This window comes from Lampris incognitus, chromosome 8 (genome assembly GCF_029633865.1).
Source record: "Lampris incognitus isolate fLamInc1 chromosome 8, fLamInc1.hap2, whole genome shotgun sequence".
NCBI classification, from domain to species: Eukaryota; Metazoa; Chordata; class Actinopteri; order Lampriformes; family Lampridae; genus Lampris; species Lampris incognitus.
In genome coordinates, this window is record NC_079218.1 from 21,388,573 (window position 1) to 21,411,638 (window position 23,066).

Genomic DNA, 23,066 nt, shown 5'->3' on the forward strand with positions numbered 1-23,066 from the left:
AAGGGGAAAGTGTTAAGAGCTGCAGTGTGTAGTAGGCCCAGTAATACACACTCAGTGTTACAGTCACACACATGGGAATACGAATACACACACACACACACCAGCCAACATAGACCTCTGTATTATGATCTGTTACCACCCAATCTTCATGTTTCTTGCTGTTGCCCATGGAAGGTGAATATTTAATGAAGACATAATTTATCCACTTGAATGGACACGTTAGCTGAAAATAACCCTTGCAGCCCTGAGCCATCAGGATGTAGCAATCTGCCACCGTGGGTCAAAGTCACTGGAGTCAGCCAATACACACCATAGAGAGAGAGGGAGAAAGGACAAGGATATACGCTCATCTCCGGGTCTCATCATTGAATCTCACAAACTGCTCCTGTTCTCCATGCCAAAGGAAGAGAAACGCATCCCATTAAGCCCACCCCTCTGTTATTTTTGCAGCGCAATCTTCCCTTATTCTAAAGCCACGGGGGAACAGTCTCCATCTTCCCGGGTAGAAAAGGAAAAGAGAGGGAGAGTCAGACAGACAATGAGAGTGAATGAGAGCGAAAGCAGCTACAGTGAGGATAGCAATAAAGGGAAGTCATTTGCATTCAAATCCAGTGTTAATATGCCAAGTCTGTCTATTCCGTTGGTAAAGCCCTGCATCTACGTATGGAGGCCATACTTGACTGCAGCACAACTTCACTTTGGCAGTCACCTGAGCCTGGTTGCGCGCATTCAACTTTCATATATACATGCACGGACGCATACCAGTCTGCCTTTATTATGCGTTGAGGGACGTGATTAGAAAAAGTCACCTCTCGCACAAGGAAAAAGGGCCAGATTGCTGTGAGAAACGGCTAACGAGAGTGAGGAGAAAACACTGTCTGCTGCGGATGCCTCTCTCCTCTGCCTTTCATATCCCCATCTCTTCCCATCTATCCCCTCTCTCTCCCTCTGTCTGACAAGGGGGCCTGAGGGTTTTGTATCCTCCTCTGTTTGATTTGCACCGAGGGGAGATCTTGTTTGTTCTCCTCAATGCAGCATTTATCGTTTAACATTCTCCTCACGATCTTACCCTGCTCCCGAGCAGTGCACTATCGGTCTCCCATGAGCCAACAAACAAGAAAAGAACAGTGCAGTGCAGTGCAGTGCCACGCCGTCCAAAGGACTTCTTGGTGTTTTCATCTTGGCAAAAACAAAAAAAGGAAAGAAAGAGGGGGTGTTTTAAACGAGTGGTCGACACCAGTATCTGGTTTTTTTCATAAGACATCTCCAGTAATAATGGCTAAACGCTCGGTATTAGAGATTGTATGTTGTCAGAGCTCCATCCTGTGGTCCGATAGCAAGTAGCAGCATTTATCACCAAAACGATGGCTCATCTCTCTCTCCATGCTTTTACCTCCATGATAATGGCTCATCTCTCTCTCTCTCTCTCTCCCTCTCTCTCCATGCTTATTTCACTAATATTTAGTCATTCCTTCTGATTGTCTGCCTATTTGCAATGAAAGATGTGTCCCAATGATAACTGATTTTTTTCCCCATCTCTGTTCTACCTCTTTCCTCTCCTCATTGCCCTTTATGTAACTCCTATCCCACTATAATTTTCATTTCCCGCTTTCCTCTCTGGCAATACTTTATTACTACCCTGCCGTCCTCCTGTGCCATTACATCACTCCCCTCCTCCTCACTTAAATTCCTCTCTTACACCCTTCACTTTCGCCCACTTCCTTTTCCCGCTCTTCTTCTCTCTTCTTCTCTTCATTTTCTCCCCCTCCCCCTTTTTGTTTTTTAGGTCATTATCGGGTCGTATTGTTGGTGGAGTGTGGTGGTTTTTCACCCTCATCATCATCTCGTCCTACACAGCCAACTTGGCTGCCTTCCTGACTGTGGAGAGGATGGTTTCCCCCATAGAGAGTGCAGAGGACCTGGCTAAACAGACAGACATCGCCTATGGCACCCTGGATTCTGGCTCTACCAAAGAGTTCTTCAGGGTGAGTGGGACTTACTGCAGATGGGCAAATGGTCCACTGGCAGACAGGTAGTGTATCCTATAAATACATACATGCATACATACATACATACATACATACATACATACATACATACATACATATATACATACATACACATCTCACACATATGCACATAGACATAGATCGTTTTTGGTATAAACCTTTACACATGCAAAATATGACATACACACTGTAGTCAAGTCTGTTTTGTAGTTACCAAACTGTTTATATGAAGATGAGGAAGATTTTGCACCAATAAGAAAATTACCTCAATACTGTACACCGAATGCAGTCCAAGTTTTCATTTTTTGTAGCTTCTCAGAATAAAATGTGCACAGTTGGGCATCTGGGTAGTGTGGCAGTCTATTCTGTTGCCTACCAACACGGGGATGGCTGGTTCGAATCCCCGTGTTGCCTCCGGCTTGGTCGGGCGTCCCTGCAGACACAATTGGCCGTGTTTGCCGGTGGGAAGCCGGATGTGGGTACGTGTCCTGGTCGCTGCGCTAGCACCTCCTCTGGTCGGTCAGGGCGCCTGTTCGGGGGGAAAGGGGAACTGCGGTGTGGGGGGGGGGGGGAATAGCGAGATCCTCCCACGCGCTACGTACCCCTGGCGAAACTCCTCACTGTCAGGTGAAAAGAAGCAGCTGGCGACTCCACATGTATCAGAGGAGGCATGTGGTAGTCTGCAGCCCTCCCCGGATCCACAGAGGGGGTTGAGTAGCGGCCAAGAACAATTAGGAGGAAAAGGGGGGGGGGGTGGAATCAAAAAAAAAAGTGTACAGTTACTTTAAAATACTATCTATGAAACTATGCATATCCTACTCTTCTTCTATTTGGTTCACGCATAGCAAATGCCACAGAGAACTTTCTCTGTGGCATTTGCTATGCTGTGAAGCCAAATTTTGTATTCATTGCCAACATCTTCTCTGCCTTGTGCTGTGCGCGGCTATGCTCTCCCCCCCCCTTCTCCATCTCCCATGACACTTGTCTCCACAACCTCCATAAACCCCGCAGAGGTCAAAGATCGCCGTCTACGAAAAGATGTGGGGCTACATGAAGTCCGCCGAGCCCACGGTTTTCACCAAGACCACCGCTGAGGGCGTGGCACGTGTCCGCAAGTCCAAAGGGAAATACGCCTTCCTTCTGGAGTCCACCATGAACGAGTACACAGAGCAGCGCAAGCCGTGCGACACAATGAAAGTGGGAGGCAACCTGGACTCTAAAGGCTATGGAGTGGCCACTCCCAAGGGTTCACAGTTAAGGTGGGTGGAATAGTGTAACAATATGTTCCACGTGTTGTTATGGTATTCCACCTTCCCTGGCGTGCCGCCTTTTCTCTCTCTAATCTCGCTGTCTCTCTCTATACGACTTATCGCTTTGTGTGTGTGTGTGTGTGCGCGCGTGTGTGTGTGTGTCTGTCTGTCTGTCTGTGTTTGTGTGTGTGTGTGTGGGGGGGGTGGGGGGTTTACATGATTGTTTGGATGCAGCAGTAGTGGCTTTTTCACCTGTTTGTCGCATGAATATGGGGGTCCGAGGTGGGATGTGTGTGATTTTTTTTTTTCAATTTCCATTTTTGTTACAGCTCTTGGCACCAGGTAAATCCTTGCGCTTGTGCTCACGTTGCTTTGCCCAGTCGCTGTTGGAATGGCATGCTGAAAGCACTTTTGCACTTGTTTCATCTGTTAATGTTTTATAAAGTGCCATTTTAGCCTTAATCTTTTTATTACAGCACTGGTTAGTTAAGTATGGATAAGTGGCTAATGCTTTTTTCAAGATATATAGTTCAGTGGTTCTCCATTGGGTCTTAATTTTTTAAATTTAAGTGACTGAAAATGTTTTAGGAGCCATTTGAATGCTCAGCGCTGTGTGAAGGCCAGACTCTGCAACTGTCTTCTGCACACAGTGGGATTTACAGACCTGCCAGTGAATACTTTTATTTTGCACTTTTACTGATCAAAGCAGGCCAGCACACTCTCCCTGAAAGGACAGTGGAGTTAAAAAAAAGCTGCACACACCCGCGTATGAGTGTCGACAAATACAGTACAACTACCCCAGCAAACAGGCACACAATTGAATTTTTTGTTGCACTAGAGTTATCAGAAATTGTCAGACAGCTGACTCATTTTATAGAAAAGCCCAGGGAAAACAAAATGGAGACAGCAAGTAAATTGTCCCAATTAGAGCGTTTAGGGGAAAACAATGGCCGAACCTGTAATCACTCCACACTTGTGAATACGTTACGACATAGGGATTTGTTCCATAGTACCTAACTCCTCACAGCCAGTACAGGATACACATTGCACTTGTGATCTGTAAATTCCTCTGAACACACCGAGTCTATGAAGAATAGCAGAGCGGGAATTTGTTTTCCAGACAGACTGGTGCCAGTTTTCCACAGCTGCTTTGACCTAGAGGAGTCCCTGACAGATCATGGTAGTCCCTCCGCAGGCCTCCATCTTGTTTCTTTTTCGGAATTATCATCTTCTGTCAGTCACTTTTCCTGACAACATTGGGGAAATGCACCAGCATCACAGAGCAGGCCGCCTTGTCAGTCAAAGCTGCTATTTCACTTGGCTCCATAAACTGTATGGTGTGGTGGTCTTTAACCTTCTGAACATCTAATTTCTCATCAGCTTGTATTGAGACGTGGCTCTGCGTTGACATTCCTGATCCATTTCCTTATTTACTGCTTTTTTATATTTATGTAAATTTGAAGGGTATGAACATATACTGAGGCAAACCTCTCTCTTCAGCAAGTAGACCCGGCTACTCCAGTGCTGAAATTATATATGATATGAATTATGAAAATTTTTAAATGATAAAAATGAACACGTTTTTCACCAACCTCATTTTGTCCAGTTTGCGTATAGTCTTAACGTTCGGAAGTCCTGTTGTTTAAGGCATAGAGAATGCATTTCGTTATTTAGACATTTATATATTTCATCTGTAGACGTTGGTGCCAGACAGCTTGTCGTCTCGGTGCCGCAGAGGAGAGAGAGGTTTGCATTCATGGTGTGTTTTTGGAAGCTTGGGGGAACACTGTCAGGGCATTGATGGGGTGGGATATTAACAATAATACGAGCGTCAATTTAACTTTTCCACCCTTGTCCGTCTCTCATAGCCACCCCCCCACCCCCACCCCCACCCTCACCCACCCCACCCAAATTGGACAGCACACTCACCCCTCTCACCAAATATGTTTTATCATTTTCAAGAAGTGCAGTTAACCTGGCAGTGTTAAAACTCAATGAGCAAGGCCTGTTGGACAAATTGAAAAACAAGTGGTGGTACGACAAAGGAGAATGTGGCAGCGGAGGCGGTGGTGAGAAGGTTAGCCACTACGTCACTATGCCCGTGTGACCTTGACGTGGGTAAAAACAATGTTTACCTGGTAACAGGGGCATCTTCCGGGTCGACTTCTATTGATGAGCACCACCGGCAGATGAACAGAGTGTTTGAATTTGAAGAAACGCGAGAAGAGTACTGTCAAAGCAAGAATATTTGCTCTTATGTTTGCACAGGGATCCTCAGATAGGCTAAAACTATGGTTGCCATCTCTGTTGACTCCTGTGAGTGTAATTTGAAAGTCCTCCTGTGTATTTATATCCTCTCTTTAGTATCCTCTAATGAGACAGTCTTGGACCAGTCTTAGTGTTAAAGCTTGCCAATAACCATAAAGTGCATTGTATAAGCCAATAGTTTTGAGTTGATAGTACTGGCCTCCATCCTTGCTGTAAGATTGGACCCGGCAGTATGTGCCTGTTCCAGAAAAGCGATGCAGCCGGGGCCCCACATACATGTCTGTCAGCTCCGGCCTTCCTTAAATCCCCAAACCCCACAAACGGCCATTTTTTACTCATGAGCATAGAGACATGTAGCACAAGTGGGGCAACTTCCCGGCTTCGTCACTTTGTGAAGAGTACTGAGCTGCTCTTGTTGGGCTTCTTCTGACTGAATAACATAAAATAACATGTCCTATGATGTTATTTATGTTATTTTCCCCACCCCCTTCCCCCATGATTTGAAGAACGCCCGTAAACCTTGCCGTATTGAAACTGAGTGAAGCAGGAGTCTTAGACAAACTGAAAAACAAATGGTGGTACGATAAAGGGGAGTGTGGACCCAAGGACTCGGGAAGTAAGGTCAGTCTCCACCAGCCCGGGAGCTCCCCTCATTGTCTCAATGCACACTCAATGCTGGCAGTATTGTTCTGTTGTTGCAGCAGGCTGGTTTATGCAAGTCAGGCACACACATGTACTCTCAGAGAGAGTGAATGGCAGGTAACACAGGTAGAGACTTTAGGCATAGCCTAAGGGATACAGCATGGCAGAAACAAGGCATGGCACAGTGCTAACCGTTTGGTTGCAACTAACCCTACAGTTTGTGTTGCAGCTGTAAAGATCAGGGTTTTAATCTCACACTCGTCACCTAAGATGGACTCAGGGCATGTTCAATCGTGATGTCACCATAGATGTCAATAGTGCTGTCTGCTTTAAGTGTAGCACACTTAAGACTGATCCACCACGTTGATGCACTGGAGCATGTCCAAAACTGCCTAGGTCAAAGCATGCACGACATCCCACAACAACAGTGTCTTCTCAGTCGATGCTTAGAGTACAAGACACGAGCAACACCAGTCATGAGACAAAGCATGGTGAGGACAGTTAGTCTTTTGTGTTGAGCTAAGAATTGTGCACCCCTTACAACATTAGGTGACATGACCAAAAGGAAGAAAATGACAGGGCACAACACTTGCTGTATGTTCGTGTGTGCAGGAGCTTAGAGCGAGACGAGTCAGCACCAATAACAGTTTCTGGAGCCTACTTTAAAGTTAAAGAAAGTATTGAAAAGTTGAGATTTTTGCAGGGTTTTCTGTTAAACTTTTACCAGAACACTGTCACCACCTAGACAGTGAGTGATCACTAGTTTTGTTGTCATGGCTAAATGCAGATGTGCAACACTAGACTCAGGGCTTAGAGAAAGAGTTGTCACCAAGTGAAAAATTGTGTTGTCTGTGATCGTGTTCAGATCTGTGTGTGTATGTGTGTACATTGTGCATCTATGTATTTGTCTGTGAATTTTGTGTCAAATGTATGTATAACATGGTACATGTTTTGTTGTCCAGTCAGTGTTTTGAGTGTGTGCGTGTGAGGAAATGTTGCCAGGATGTCTCTGAGCATGACTCACTGCCACAGCTCCAATGTCTCTGACTTGTTTCTCTGCCTTATTTCTCTCTCTACCACCGGCTGTCACCTACAGGACAAGTCTTCTCAGGCACTAAGCCTGAGCAACGTGGCAGGGGTCTTCTATATCCTGGTGGGGGGCCTGGGTCTGGCCATGCTGGTGGCCCTCATCGAATTCTGCTACAAGTCCCGTAACGAAGCCAAGAGAATGAAGGTGGAGCCCCAGTCCCAACACCAACACCTCCATTACCACGACCACCCTCATCGTCACGCTCATCTAACCAGTCCCTGCCCTAGCCCGGCCTCTAGCCAAAGCCAGAGTCCAAGACCAAGCCCCAGCAAAAGCATCCACAATTTAGCCGAGTTTAGTGAGGTTTTCAACGGTTATGGCAGCGATGGGGATGTTTATAAGATGTAGTTGGCGTTGCGTAGAAGGTCCATTCAACTCTCTGCTCCCCCACTAGTTCCCCGCGCTGAGACTGTAAGTGAAACTTACTGTATCCCTGTGCTAGCTGTGCTGTGCCAAGTGACTGTTGTGACCAGTGGCAAAATGCTTCCTAATAATCTGCCTCACTATTTGCTCATTTGTGGTCGTGTGATGTCCTGGTCTGCACTCAAGCTTTTCTAGCTCTGAACAGAGCCAGTGAGTCATCCTTTAACGTGATGTCACCTCTACTGCTTCTCAGCTTGTGTGGCTGCACATATTGGCCTTCATTAATCAAGCGAGCATGCGGTTTTCCCTAATTTTGATACTATCGCTATCTTAAAATAGGCTGAGTGTAAGCTCAGTTTGGTAGAACAGGCAGTTCAGTAGCGTAGGAAACATGGATCAACAGCTGTATTGTATAACATTTATTCGTAATACACAGTTTGAAATGAAACTTGGCAGGATGTTCAGTTTCTTAGCCTATGTCATAAGGTCTGGAGACTTGCCTGTAGCGGCAATAAAAATGAGATTAGATTAGCTACTGTATAATGATCCCTGTGGGGAAATTAAATTGTTGCTGTACCAAAACAAAAGAAATAAAAAGCAATTAAAAAGAAAAGAAAAGGGGCACCCTGGTGGTGTGGCGGTCTATTCCGTTGACTACCAACACAGGGATTCGGTTCAAATCCCCGTGTTGCCTCCGTCTTGGTCGGGCGTCCCTACAGACACAATTGGCCGTGTCTGCGGGTGGGAAGCCAGAGATGGGTATGTGTCCTGGTCGCTGCACTAGCACCTCCTCTGGTCAGTCGGGGCGCCTGTTCAAGGGGGAGGGGGAACTGGGGGGAATAGCGTGATCCTCCCATGCGCTACGCCCCCCTGGTGAAACTCCTCACTGTCAGGTGAAAAGAAGTGGCTGGCGACTCCACATGTATCGGAGGAGGCATGTGGTAGTCTGCAGCCCTCCCCGGCTCGGCAGAGGGGGTGGAGCAGCAACCGGGATGTTTCTTAAGAGTGAGGTAACTGGCCAGATACAATTGGGGAGAAAAAGGGAGAAAAATCCACCAAAAAAAAGCATAAAACTATAAAGCCTTTAAGTTCATATAAATTGGTAAATATGTATATATGAACACGGTGTATGCACGCTGCAGTAGAACCTGCAGGTGTCTCATGTTCAACTGCCAGAACCCTTGAGCATAGTAGAAAACGTCAAGCTAACCAGATTTCCTAGATGCTTAGTTTCATCATCATAGAAATTGTAAGCACAGCTGTGGAAAGAGAGACAATCCATCTTGTGCCACTGTTGTATGAAAATACACATGTTAAGCTTGATTGAATTTATTGGAAATTTTTGCAAGGCATTGTCAAATGTGGCTGTTACTGTTCAGACTTCACTCTTTGTATTGCAGAATGATAAGTACCAAAGTGCAATGATTTAGAAAAAAAAACATGTTTTTTTTTCTACAATCTTTATTTTCCACTGTACTGTAGTTTCGTCAAAGGCATGATAAATGAGGGCCAATATCTTATTCTGTACACATACACATTTGTACATCTACACTTGTGGGACATCTTCATTCACAGATGTCTTTCCATATTCCCTAAAGCTCCAATTCCCCTTTTCTTTTTTCAAACTGAGAACCATAAAAAAAAATGTATACATTTGTCAGACCTTTTGGCACAAGCAAAAGAATGCACATTCAGATATACCAAAGTACACACACAGATATGCATAGCACAGAGCCCTGGGACGCAACTGTCCCTAGTCTATCACACACAATAGACCATCTCTGCACAACCAGAGCCAAACTTAATAAGAAATGTGATTATTTGACACACAAACAAAGCCATATAGAGTGAAACAATGTCTGAATACTATATGACAAAGGGATTGAGAGCCAAAGTAAATGTAAGCTAAGGAGCCCTTGAGCTAAGCAATACTTATTGATGTGAGCTTCTGTGAATATTTCCCTCAGGTCATTGACTGTTAGACTTGCAGATGTCTTCCTCAAGTCAGTGTATATTTGTCCAACATAGTTATGTGTCCCCCACTGACAATTTACTGCCCTTTCTTCATTAGCTTCACCGTTGCTTCGTCAGCGTTCCCTGTCCCAGTGCCTGCAACTATCACCCACTCTGTAATAACTGTCAGTAATGGATTAACATGCAGTCTGGAGCTTGCTTGATACTGTCCCAAGCAGCTGTAACAAGTGGATTTCAGTTTCTATGGATGTTATCTGTAGATTACATTTTCTGAGACTGTCTTTTCTCGCATATTTTGTTCTGACACTAATGGTTGAGGTGGCAGTTTATTCTTCATTTCCATTTCTGCACCCACCCTATCTCTCACTATTTTTCTTATCTCTTTCACCCCTCAGCTAACATTTACAGAAGCCATGAGGAACAAAGCGCGCTTGTCCATTACAGGCAGCGTGGGAGAGAACGGACGTGTGCTGACCCCAGACTGTCCGAAGGCTGTCCACACTGGGCCTCCACTTCGCCAGAGCTCCGGCTTGGCCCTGGTCTCCTCTGAGCTCCCGTGAAAGCCAAAAACCTCAAAAGTGCCTTAATTCTAAAGATACGCACCACTCACTACAACTACTACTACCACAAAACAGGATTTAAAACACCCAACCGGACATCTCCAGTGGACGGTCAGACAGACGGAGGGACTAGCGTTCATAAAACGTTATCTGACTTGGACATCATGACTTGTCACCACTAAACAGCAGCGACAAGAAGCATATGGAGAGTTTTAACCTGCAGTGTTTGGCCACATGGGAGCACACATTTGAATCAAAGTGTAATTTTAAGGAACGACATGGGAGATGTCCACTGGAGACCCTGTGCCACCTTTACCACGCCTGTACCGCTCCAGCAAAAGATCTGGATGAGGAGGAACGAGAAAGAAGATAAAAATATCATGATAAATGATAAGAGAAGACCAGGAAACTGTAAACTTGAACCTTAAACTGTGCTTTTAGGGATTGCTGTGAATTGGGAAAACTGCATCACAGTCTTGGTTGATTGTTTTCAAACTGAACAGTATTTGCTACTAGACATGAGTAGCATTCAAGAGACACGTTTAGACAACCATCTCACTGGATATCAGTAACTTGCACTGGGAAAGAGGTGTCCCAGTGCTGTGGGGAAGACTCTGAAAATTATTTGTATTGATACCAACAAATTAAGAAGAATTGATAATAAATATATGACAAACGCAAGAAACTGTGAAGATAAGTAAATATGTATATTCTGTGGACAAAAAAAAAAGAAAAGCTAAATTTAGTGTACATAGAGAAGACTGTATTACATGCTTGCTTTTTAAAAATGTATATAGCAGATGCTGTAGTGATCAGAAAATTCTCTTTTGTAATCATTAAAGATTTGAATCACCGCAATAAGGGAGAACATGCAGCAACTTAAAAAAAAAAGGAGACAGACATAGAGGGAAGTGTCAGACTTTTGTCACATGATGAATACCTTCCATACGATATAGGAAAATAGGGGCGTCGGCTGCCCACATATTCTGATACCTGTTAAAAATTAATATATTCAGCAACGAATGTTAACTAGCTCAACCCCCAATTCTCAAACCATAACCTTCACCATTCAGATGTAGACCCAGAAAGTTGCTCATGAGGAAAACGTATAAATGTTAAGTCTGAGCAGTCAGTTTTTTCATCAATGGAGCTTTTGTGCGTGCGTGTGTGTGTGCGTGTGTATGTGTGTGTTTGTACTGTATCAAGGACTGAAAAAAGTTGTCTGGCTGACAGTTTTAAACGTCGACAGTTTGAGTCACCTTCTCTGGGTAGATCTTTTCGACCATTCTGTGTGTGGAGACATGAGCCGAAACAAAACGCAAAATGGAGAGATGCCTTTTCTCTTACTGTACGTTATGAAGTGTCTATGGTATTTGCAATAAGGCACTGAAACCACATGTATGAAGCCACTGTTTGTATCTGGAACAAAGATCGAACTCCTTCCTTACTTTGAACACTGTGGACTCTGTCGGCTCTGGTGAGGAGGACACGCTGTAGCAGAAGCTCATTGACTGTACCGTCTTCATCTCTTTTAGTAACGGAAGAACAATCCTCAGGCCTCTTGGTTGGAATAGGACACCGACGCTGGATTATACTTTACTTTACTCTCAGTGTCGCCTTTAACAGCAACTGGTATTGTTGATCTTTTTTTCTGGTTTTATTTCCTCCCCAATTTTAATCCACTCCACTCTGTTGGGTATAGGCTACTTTGGCTGGACAGGGACATTCTGGCTTTGACGAGAGAAACCAGAAGAAATAATTCAGGACATGCTTTTTGGTCCTGCCATATGTATGTAAATCTCAAAAATAGAAATATGCCGTCTTCTTTTGGTTTCAATTGCACATCTTTATTTTGATCATTTTTCAGTAAAAAAAAAAGAAGAAAGAAATTCAACATTATTTGTTATTGTGTCATTATTTTGGGCAGAATTAACCTTCTCACAGATGAAGCCTACAAAAATATGTTGTCTGGGCATCCAGGTGGCGTGGCGGGCTATTCGGTTGCCTACCAACACGGGGATCGCCGGTTCGAATCCCCGTGTTACCTCCGGCTTGGTCGGACGTCCTTAACAGACACAATTGGCCGTGTCTGCGGGTGGGAAGCCGGATGTGGGTATGTGTCCTGGTCGCTGCACTAGCGCCGCCTCTGGTCGGTCAGGGCGCCTGTTCAGGGGGGACTGGGGGGAATAGTGTGATCTTCCCATGAACTATGCCCCCCTTGCGAAACTCCTCATTGTCAGGTGAAAAGAAGCGGCTGGCGACTCCACATGTATCGGAGGAGGCCTGTGGTAGTCGGCAACCCTCCCCGGCTTGGCAGAGGGGGTGAAGCAGCAACCGAGACAGCTCGGAAGAGTTGGGTAGTTGGCCAAATTCAATTGGGGAGAAAAGGGGGGAAAAATATGTTGGCTTGCATGCTCGAAAAGGTCCATGATACATTTGGTACAAAGTGACCATTTGAAGACTCCAAATAGGCGTTTTGAAGATCAGCCTACGCATATTCATAGTTATCCTCGTGTCTGTGTGGGTTTTCTCCGGGTGCTCCGGTTTCCTCCCACAGTCCAAAGACATGTAGGTCAGGTGAATCGACCATACTAAATTGTCCCTAGGTGTGAATGTGTCAGCCCTGTGATGGACTGGCAGCCTGTCCAAGGTGTCTCCCCACCTGCTGCCCAATGACTGCTGGGATAGGCTCCAGCATCCCACGACCCTGAGTAGGATAAGCTGCTTGGATAATGGATGGATGGATATTCATAGTAAAAACTATGCATATATTAAAAAAAGTGTTCAAAATTACAGCCATTTTAGTTTGGATACATCATTTTTGACCTTGGACTCAGAAGTCAAGGGGCATCTTGACGGGATAAGATGGCAGTGTTACACATAATTATTCATGAATGAGGTTCTCAGCTATACTTATGGCACCTTTCAATGTGTGATACAATTTATCTCTGCTTATAAAACCTATAATTAAGTAAATGTGCTTTCAAAATTTTTAGGTGCCAGAAAGCACAGACATAGTATATGGTTTTTAAGTAGTCAGATACAACCTTTTTTTAATCTTGATGTTAAAGATCACACTATATTAATATGAGATCATGCAGATCTTGGCTTGACCTTCAGTTAAACCCAGAAGGAGCAGTCTCTCAAAAGGAAACACATAATGGACATGCCACTCCATAGACAGAAGTGCAGAGTCCTGACATGATGAAAGGAGGCACATAGCTCTTACAAAGCAGATGTGTTCACATATGGTGATGAAAACAGCAATGGCATTGTTACCTCCGGAGGGGAACACACTCCTTATGAAGTAAACATGAGCTCAGCCAGACCCTGCCTGCACATGTGCCAGAAGGCATTCAAGTAGGGAAGCTGAAAAGAGGCACTTGCTTGGCAAGGGCTCAATTCTTAACAACTAATTTGGATGTGACTGGCAGGTAAGTGGCAGGTTTTACAGCACCCGTAGACTGGAGGCTAAATTTCCCTCAGGTGTGGTTAGAAGGATGGTGGAGGGCAATTCAAAGGTCTCAAGATTAATCACCTTTCACTGGGTTTTGTCTATGTTGCAGATGCCAGCACGCTCCCCAACCGTAAAAAAATATATATTGTTGTCTAAACTTAACCCTTCCATTCTTGATCTAATCTTAACCTGATGTGAAGTACCAATCTGCTTAATTTCTCTAATGTTGTGATGATAAATGAGTATCCTTTATGTAGGCAAACAGTGTCCACTTCCCTTATGTGACAATATAAGGGAATGAAAATGTATTTTTGTATGTATAGGGTGGTGATGTTTGTCTAAAACGTCAACCCATACATAATTCTCTAAATATCCTCTCTGTATGGTTATATTTGTGACTGTTTTCCTGCCTGATGTTAACATCCATCAGGTGGTTTGCATTGCATTGAATACATCCCTGAAATAAATCAGAGGTGTTGGTCAGATAATAATGGTTAAACACGGTTACTGTCTTCTGAGTAGAAAGATGGAAAGACAGTAGGCTAAAGGAAAGAAGATGACAAATATTTTTTTCATCATTTTGACTATGGAAATGAAACAAGTTGATGTCATGTGGTATATATGCTTGGAAAACACAAATAAACATAAAAATCAAAGAGCAAAAATCATCTCAAGGAATAATTAAAGTGTCATAGGAGGAGTTCAAATAGCCAGCTTAGTAGTAATAGTATTTGAATTCTACTCACACAACAAAGAAACCCCGAAGGCTGACTTCAGGAAGATGTAAATTATGTAAATCCCAATCGACCAGACTTTATAACATTTCAGAATAAAATTTCTAGCTGAAATGAGATTTTAGGTGAACAGTTTTGTCAGTCAGAGGTAAGTCACCGTAGGAAAAAACTAGCCTTGATGTGAACATTATTATAAATCAAAATGAAAATCAGGTGTGATGAAAAGCTTCTTAAAAAGATAACATGTATAACATGTGTTTTATTCTAATGTTTTTGTGAATGTGTGGGTTAAAGATAGCATGGACTTTGGATGGAGATTTTTTTCATAGCTGTGGCATCACCCTCCTCTGACTCATCTTTCCCTCTGTCTCTTCTGCAGGTTCCCATGGAGGCTGCATAAGTCTCTCTCTCTCCTCTCTCTCCTCTCTCTCTCTTGTGGCTGTTAATGCTCTTGTCTGTTATTAATTCTGAGGTTAGCCATGATTACCCATTTTGCACTCATCATGAAACTGTCGTTCATTGCTTCATGGGATGTTGTCGACTGCTGCCACTTTTTACTTTGCTGGAAAATGTTTTTGGATTGTTTGGGGAAGTCTTTTCCAAACCCATGTTCATTCTGGGCTACAGGTACTCTTGGAAACACAAGGCCAAATGCCAGCTTTTCAATTTCACTCTGGGGAGTGCAAAGATGGCTGTGTACCTGAGCAGAAGAAACAGAATGGAGGACGCTGGGGAGAATGATGCTGTTTTTGTGTTTGTGAAAATGTTAAGAGCTTGTTTAAAAGCTGCTACTTCAAAATGATGGATGATCTGGGAAGTTTTCGCAGCGTGGTGTTGTAAAAATGTGCTTTGCTGTATTGTTGATGATGAGCTGATCTTGGGGAGTGTCCTGAGATGATTTAGATTCTGTGGATCTTGTGTTACTGACCATGTTGGTTTTTATCCTGCTTGTTGTAACTTTTTTGTAATTTTTATTAAAACATTGTTGAAAATCAAATCTCTCCCCCCTCCCCCCATGTGTGTCTCCTGGTTTAGGCTGGGAGTAGTTCCTGTGAGCCTGGGTTCCCAGCTGTGCCTCATCAGTCCCCTTGTTATTTTACCTAGTTTGTGTTGCTTGATTATTGGACACGTTTGCTTATTACCTCTCATGCACTTGTGTTTCCAGACCAGAGAGTCTTCCCCTTAGTCCTAGGTTTTTGTACCTTTTGAATTATCTAGTAAAGATCCTTTTCTTTTTGCATACCTGCCTCAGTGTCTTCTTTTGGGTTCAGCTAAACTAAAACACGACAGAATAATCAAGCCAAAACCATGGACCCAGCAGACACCGAGCAGGTGAGAAATGCGCTATCCAAACAGGGAGCCGTAATCAGGCGGCATGAACAGACTCTCCAGGGTGTAATGAAGAGCCTCGCCAACCTCGCCGTAAGCCTTAGTCATTTAATGGCTATAGTGAGGCAACCACCTCTGACTCCAGCGACCAATCCAGCGGATGGGGCGACTGATCTACATAGCGAGCCTCACCTTCCTCCTCCGGAGCGTTATAGCGGGGAAACTGAGACTTGTGGCTCACTCCTGGCCCAGAGGTCTCTGGCGTTCAAGCTGCAGCCATCCTCTTTCCTTACTTACCGTTCCCACGTAGCTTATTTGATTACCCTCCTCACCGGTAAGGCGTTGGCCTGGGCAACTGCAGAATGGGAGCAGCGATCTTCTCTGCTCTTACTACCCCAGCTCATCACTGAGCTTCGGAATGTTTTCGGGTAGGCTAGTTACCTAACGCCAAGGGGTGCACGGTGTTGTGAACTTTGCGAATGAGTCCCGCACACTCGCGGCAGAAAACGGCTGGAACTCGGAAGCCTTGCTTAGAGCATTACAACACACTCTCAATGACACGATAAATAATGAAATGGTGTCACATGAGCTTCCTAACGATTTGGGCTTCCTAATCACTCTGGACATCCGTATTGACAATCGTCTCCGTGAGTGGAGATAGGAGAGGGGGGTCTCGGCCTCAAATGCGCCTCCCGCTTCCCTTCCATTGGTACTCCCTTCTATACATCCAGTACGCCCAAGGAGGAGACGAGTGTTCCTGAGCCAGAGCCCACGCAGTTCGGTAGAGCCAGGCTGACCCCTGGGGAGCACCGAGAGAGGATGCAAAGCAGCAGCTGCCTGTATTGCAGGCAGATGGACCACTTCATCACAACTTGCCTCCAGAGTCCGGTAAAAAACATGGCTCCTTAGTAGCGGAGGGAATACGCCCATTTCACGCCGCGGCCATCTTGGATTTTTTAAAAACCAAGCGGTGGGAACTTAGCCACGCCCCCTTCTTACTTCATTGAAAACGCTGCTGGAAGCAACATGTCGTACTGCTGTGTACCATCCTAAATTCAACTGACACATTAAGAGGCCATATGGCTAAATGTTTACTCCTCCTGCTATTATTGCAACAGACATTATGTACATGTAGGCCTACTGTATGCACTGAGCTGCAGAGGTTGCATGTACATTTAACGTTACTGTATGCATTGAGCTGCAGAGGTTGCACCATGTACAGCCAGTTAAATAATATTGGGGTGACCAGTTTCACTGTGACTAAAACATTAGAAGGGAGACAGAAGTTTGACGTTGAAAAATGTTTGCTCCTGTTTGTAGTCGCATTGGTGACTTAATAGCGGAAGAAGATGAAGAGGAACATGAAGAGGAACATGAGGGGAGTTGTTACTGCCGGTACAATACAAATTTTCAAACATGTAGATTACTGCATTGTATAATATGTGTGTGTATATATATACACTACCGTTCAAAAGTTTGGGATCCCCCAAACAATTTTGTGTTTTCCATGAAAAGTCACACTTATTCACCACCATATGTTGTGAAATGAATAGAAAATAGAGTCAAGACATTGACAAGGTTAGAAATAATGATTTGTATTTGAAATAAGATTTTTTTTACATCAAACTTTGCTTTCGTCAAAGAATCCTCCATTTGCAGCAATTACAGCATTGCAGACCTTTGGCATTCTAGCTGTTAATTTGTTGAGGTAATCTGGAGAAATTGCACCCAACGCTTCCAGAAGCAGCTCCCACAAGTTGGATTGGTTGGATGGGCACTTCTTGCGTACCATACGGTCAAGCTGCTCCCACAACAGCTCAATGGGGTTCAGATCTGGTGACTGCGCTGGCCACTCCATTACCGATAGAATACCAGCTGCCTGCTTCTGCTCTAAATAGTTCTTGCACAATTTGGAGGTGTGTTTAGGGTCATTGTCCTGTTGTAGGATGAAATTGGCTCCAATCAAGCGCTGTCCACTGGGTATGGCATGGCGTTGCAAAATGGAGTGATAGCCTTCCTTATTCAGAATCCCTTTTACCCTGTACAAATCTCCCACCTTACCAGCACCAAAGCAACCCCAGACCATCACATTACCTCCACCATGCTTAACAGATGGCGTCAGGCATTCTTCCAGCATCTTTTCATTTGTTCTGCGTCTCACAAACGTTCTTCTTTGTGATCCAAACACCTCAAACTTGGATTCATCCGTCCACAACACTTTTTTCCAGTCTTCCTCTGTCCAATGTCTGTGTTCTTTTGCCCATCTTAATCTTTTTCTTTTATTGGTCAGTCTCAGATATGGCTTTTTCTTTGCCACTCTGCCCTGAAGCCCAGAATCCCGCAGCCGCCTCTTCACTGTAGATGTTGACACTGGTGTTTTGCGGGTACTATTTAATGAAGATGCCAGTTGGGGACCTGTGAGGCATCTGTTTCTCAAACTAGAGACTCTAATGTACTTATCTTCTTGCTCAGTTGTGCAACGCGGCCTCCCACTTCTTTTTCTACTCTGGTTAGAGCCTGTTTGTGCTGTCCTCTGAAGGGAGTAGTACACACCGGTGTAGGAAATCTTCAATTTCTTAGCAATTTCTCGCATGGAATAGCCTTCATTTCTAAGAACAAGAATAGACTGTCGAGTTTCAGATGAAAGTTCTCTTTTTCTGGCCATTTTGAGCGTTTAATTGACCCCACAAATGTGATGCTCCAGAAACTCAATCTGCTCAAAGGAAGGTCAGTTTTGTAGCTTCTGTAACGAGCTAAACTGTTTTCAGATGTGTGAACATGATTGCACAAGGGTTTTCTAATCATCAATTAGCCTTCTGAGCCAATGAGCAAACACATTGTACCATTAGAACACTGGAGTGATAGTTGCTTGAAATGGGCCTCTATACACCTATGTAGATATTGCACCAAAAACCAGACATTTGCAGCTAGAATAGTCATTTACCACATTAGCAATGTATAGAGTGTATTTCTTTAAAGTTAAGACTAGTTTAAAGTTATCTTCATTGAAAAGTACAGTGCTTTTCCTTCAAAAATATGGACATTTCAATGTGATCCCAAACTTTTGAACGGTAGTGTATATATATATATATATATATATATATATAGTAGCGAAGTTGCTACCACGTCAGAATTGTGCCAATTGTCCTGTTTTACCCATCAGGCACTGCGTGCAGATTGTCAGTTGTTATTAAATGTTTTGTAAGTGTTTTATGTGGTTTTATGTGATTACTATTTGTTGCGGTCTAATTGTAGTTGTCATTCTGTTGTGTTGTGTAACCTTGTAACTGAAACCCTGAACAACTTTGTTGTTCGAGTTGATGAGCACCATGTATTGTGTCACATTTCTGTAAGTTCTTGTTTCTCTGTGAGTTCAATAAAGGGGTTGCAAAGTTACCTTTGTCGTTGCTTCTACGTTCGCCACACTGGTGTCAGAAGTGGTATTGCAGCCAATACCCACAAATTGAAGATGGCAACGTCAAGAAGAAGCGTCGATGTAAAGCTCCGGCAGATTGACGACTTCATCGAGTGTCTTGAAAAAGAGCTTTCCCGGCGAGAGAGCATCGCCGCTCGGAAGATGTCCAGCGGAGGAAGGGCGGACGGAGCCAGCGCCCCCGTCCTTCGGGATCCGACACGGCCGGCCGGTACAGCGATTCGGAGGCGGCAACTGCCGCCGAGAAGTCGCGGCCTACTCTGATTTCAACAGCCGTCATGCCGCCGCCGGCCGACGCCATGTCATCGCCGGCCGCCGCCGTCTCCACCGCCGTCTCATCGCCGGTGCCGGCCACGGCCCATCCACTATCAACAGCCGCCATGTTGCTGCCGGCCGCCGCCATTACGTCACCGGTCACCGTCACCACTTCGCTGACCCACGTCACTACAACCCCAGCACCCCCTGCTAATGTGATGCTGCCATCCCCAAGCATCTTCAAGCTCCCACGGTATGCGGGCATCACAGCCCTGGAGCCATACCCAGCTCAAGTGAAACTGGTAGCAAGTCACAACCAGTGGAGCACCCAAGACACTGCTGCTCATGTTGCCCTGGCGCTCGAAGGGAATGCGCTGCAGGTATTGCTCGACCTTATGCCGTCAGAACAGCAGGATTACGAGACACTGGCCGCTGCTTTAGACCGACGCTTTGGTCAACGGGTCTCTACTGACAGCATGCGAGACCGACTGGCCCGCCGGCGCCGCCAAGAGGGCGAGACCCTGGGAACCTATGCAGCAGACGTGCACTTCTTTGCACATCGTGGCTACCCCACCTTTGATCCAGCAGCTCGTGACGAGTTAGCCCTGAGTGCCTTCATCCAGGGGCTCACCCCAGAGAGGTTGAAGGAGCACCTCCGCATCACGGCACCTACAGCCTTCAAGACTGCATTGGAAGAGGCAGAGAGGGTGGAGGCTGTGATGGTCCCACACAACCAACCAAGACCCCGAGTGCGTCAGGCTGAGGTCCACGCAGATGAAGGAGACGTCGAAAGAGGGGTCGTCTGCCAGGCTTGTCCGTCACCATGCCGAAAGCAACCAGGCCGACGCCAACCACCCTTCAGACCTTGGTCGCCTCGTGATCCATGCTACCGCTGGGGAGAAGCGGGGCACAAGGCCCGTGACTGCCCTGCCCCTGCACCACGATGCCGTAGCACTCCCCAGTCAGAAAACTAGAATGGGGTGGCACCGCGGGGAGACTGCTACCCAGCCAACCGACCATATCCCCCATTAAGAACTCTTCCCAGATCGGCAGAGTGGGCCACGCACACGGTCTCTATCTTTGTTGCTCCATTGGTGGACACCGCTGCTGGGCCCTTGTGGACACAGGGTCCACCATCTCCATTGTGCATCCAGGGGTGCTGCCAGAGACAGAGTGGAGGCCCACCACCTGTAAAATCAGAACTGTGACTGGGGAACTAACCAGCATGCTGGGGAAGAGAGCACTGCAGGTGCGGGCAGGGAAAGTTGCAGCCACCCACGAGTTTTGGTTGGCTGAAATACAAGACCCTTGCATCATCGGGCTAGATTTGCTGACTCGCTGGGGGGCTCTGGTCGATGTGTCGAGTAATGCCATTCACCTTGATACAGAGACCCTGGCCCTCCGGCGCCGTCCAGAGAGGAAGGTGGGACGTATCCACATCCAGCCAACTCCACCTGTCACCATGCCGCCGCCCCCACCTCCACTGCCAACCGAGGGGATGACGACACTGCCCAGCCCACCAACAATGACGACGACCCTCTTTGAGGCTACCATTCCTCAGACACCCTCGCCGGACAGTGTTGCCGCCATCCAGGATCTGTATCAGCGGAGCAGTGAAGGGCTGGACCCTCAGCAGAGTCAACAGCTGAAAGACCTGCTCCAACAGTTCGCTGAGATTTTCGCTGCACGCGAAGAGGAGTGCACCCAGACCAACCTGGTGCAGCACACAATCGACACTGGTACAACCCCACCCATTAGACTGCGACCCTACCGGTTAGCGTTTGCCAAGCGTGAAGCTGCAGATGATTCTAGAGATGGCTGTGGCCGGGGTGATAGAGCCATCCAATAGCCTTTGGGCCGCCCCTGCCATCCTGGTCAAAAAGAAAGATGACACCTGGAGGTTCTGTGTGGACTTTCGTTGGCTGAACAATGCAACTCGCAAGGACTCCTACCCCTTGCCCCGCATTGACGACACTCTGGACCACATCGCAGGGTCACAGTGGTTCAGCTCACTTGACCTACGGAGCGGTTACTGGCAGGTGGAGCTGGCACCAAAAGCCAGACCCAAGACGGCCTTCACCATCGGTCAGGGACTCTGGCAGTTTCGTGTGATGCCCTTTGGTCTCTGCAATGCCCCCGCCACGTTCGAGAGACTAATGGAGAGGGTGCTGGCTCACATTCCACACAACCGGTGCGTGGTTTACCTTGATGACCTTCTGGTTCATGCCGCTGACTTCGAGCTGGCCCTAGAGAAACTCTGTCAGGTCTTCCAAGCCATTCGGGGGGCGGGCCTGCGCCTGCACCCCAAGAAATGCAACCTCCTTCGACGTGAGACCAAGTTTTTGGGCCATGTGGTGGGGGCAGAGGGCGTGGCCCCTGATCCTACTAAGGTGGAGGCGGTCGAGAAATGGCCAGTTCCGCGAAACGTCAGCGAGGTGCGCAGCTTCACGGGGCTCATCTCCTACTACCGACGTTTTGTCCGCAACTTTGCCTCCATTGCCAGTCCCCTACACCGTCTCACCGAGAAGGGACAGGAGGTCCACTGGGACGACAACTGTGCAGCCGCCTTTGCCCAGCTCCGCGCTGCCTTGATCACTGCACCCATCCTGGCCCTTCCTGATCCTAAGTGCCGCTTCATCGTGGACACAGACGCCAGCAATGTGGGGCTGGGGGCCGTCCTGTCTCAGGAAGTTGCTGGGGGAGAGAGAGTGGTGGCTTACTACAGTCGTGTCTTGAGCCGCCCTGAACGCAATTACTGCGTTATAAGGATGCGAGCTCCTGGCGGTGGTCGCGGCGTTCAATCATTTTCGCCCCTATCTCTATGGCCAGAACTTTCTACTGCGGACGGATCATGCGGCCCTGATCTGGCTGCTCAGCTTTAAGGAGCCCGAAGGCTAGGTGGATTGAGGAGCTGCAGAGCTACAACTTCGAGACCCAGCACCGAGCTGGGCGCCTGCACAGCAATGCAGGTGCCCTCTCCCGTCATCGCTGCAAGGATTGTAGACATTGTGAGCGCCAAGAGGAGCGAGACAGAGCAATCCTCCAAGTTGCCACCATGCGGCAGGTTGAGCCAGAGGAGGCGTGGCTGATGGCAATGGACAAGCAGGAGTGGCAAACAGCGCAGGATAGTGATCCCACCCTGGCCAGGGTGGGACAGTGGGTCGACACCAAGGCACGCCCCCACTGGCAAGCTGTCTCTGCCATGTCGGTAGAGACCAAGGCCTACTTTTCCCAGTGAGCCACCTTGGCCCGGCGTGATGGACTGTTGTACCGGGTCTGGCAAGCGCCGGGCCGGGGAAGAAGTGTGTGGCAGTTAATGGTGCCCAAGGACTGGCGCCAACGAGTGCTACGGGCAGCCCACAGCTCGGTGGGGGCAGGTCACTATGGGGTGGCAAAGACGCTGAACAAACTGCGCCAACGGTTCTACCGGGCCGGATGCAGGCATGACACTGAACTTTTTGTGCACTGTTGTGATGCCTGCACTGCCAAGAAAGGACCAACCAGACGCTCCCATGCCCCTCTACAACAATATCAGGTGGGGGCCCCCATGGAACGGGTCGGTGTGGACTTTCTTGGCCCATTTCCCACCACAGACAACGGAAACCGGTACGTCCTTGTGGCCATGGACTACTTTACCAAATGGCCTGAGGCGTATGCGGTCCCAGACCAGAGCGCTGCCACTACAGCCGAGCGGCTGGCGTG

At 46.7% G+C, this 23,066-nt stretch overlaps 1 protein-coding gene across 3 annotated transcripts in view; it reads left to right on the forward strand.

The window, feature by feature from the left end:
• gria4b (glutamate receptor, ionotropic, AMPA 4b) overlaps positions 1-10,156 on the forward strand; it is a 104,600-nt gene extending 94,444 nt beyond the window's left edge. The window contains exons 12-16 of one of the 3 annotated variants that reach the window (XM_056284750.1): positions 1,787-1,985; positions 3,021-3,268; positions 5,222-5,336; positions 7,266-7,403; positions 9,992-10,156. In XM_056284750.1, coding sequence (XP_056140725.1) covers positions 1,787-1,985; positions 3,021-3,268; positions 5,222-5,336; positions 7,266-7,403; positions 9,992-10,156 — 865 coding nt within the window. Of the gene's footprint in view, positions 1-1,786; positions 1,986-3,020; positions 3,269-5,221; positions 5,337-6,033; positions 6,149-7,265; positions 7,608-9,991 lie in introns of those variants that run through there. The other 2 variants (XM_056284751.1, XM_056284749.1) reach the window with 2 other exon arrangements.
• Positions 10,157-23,066: the final 12,910 nt, after the last annotated feature.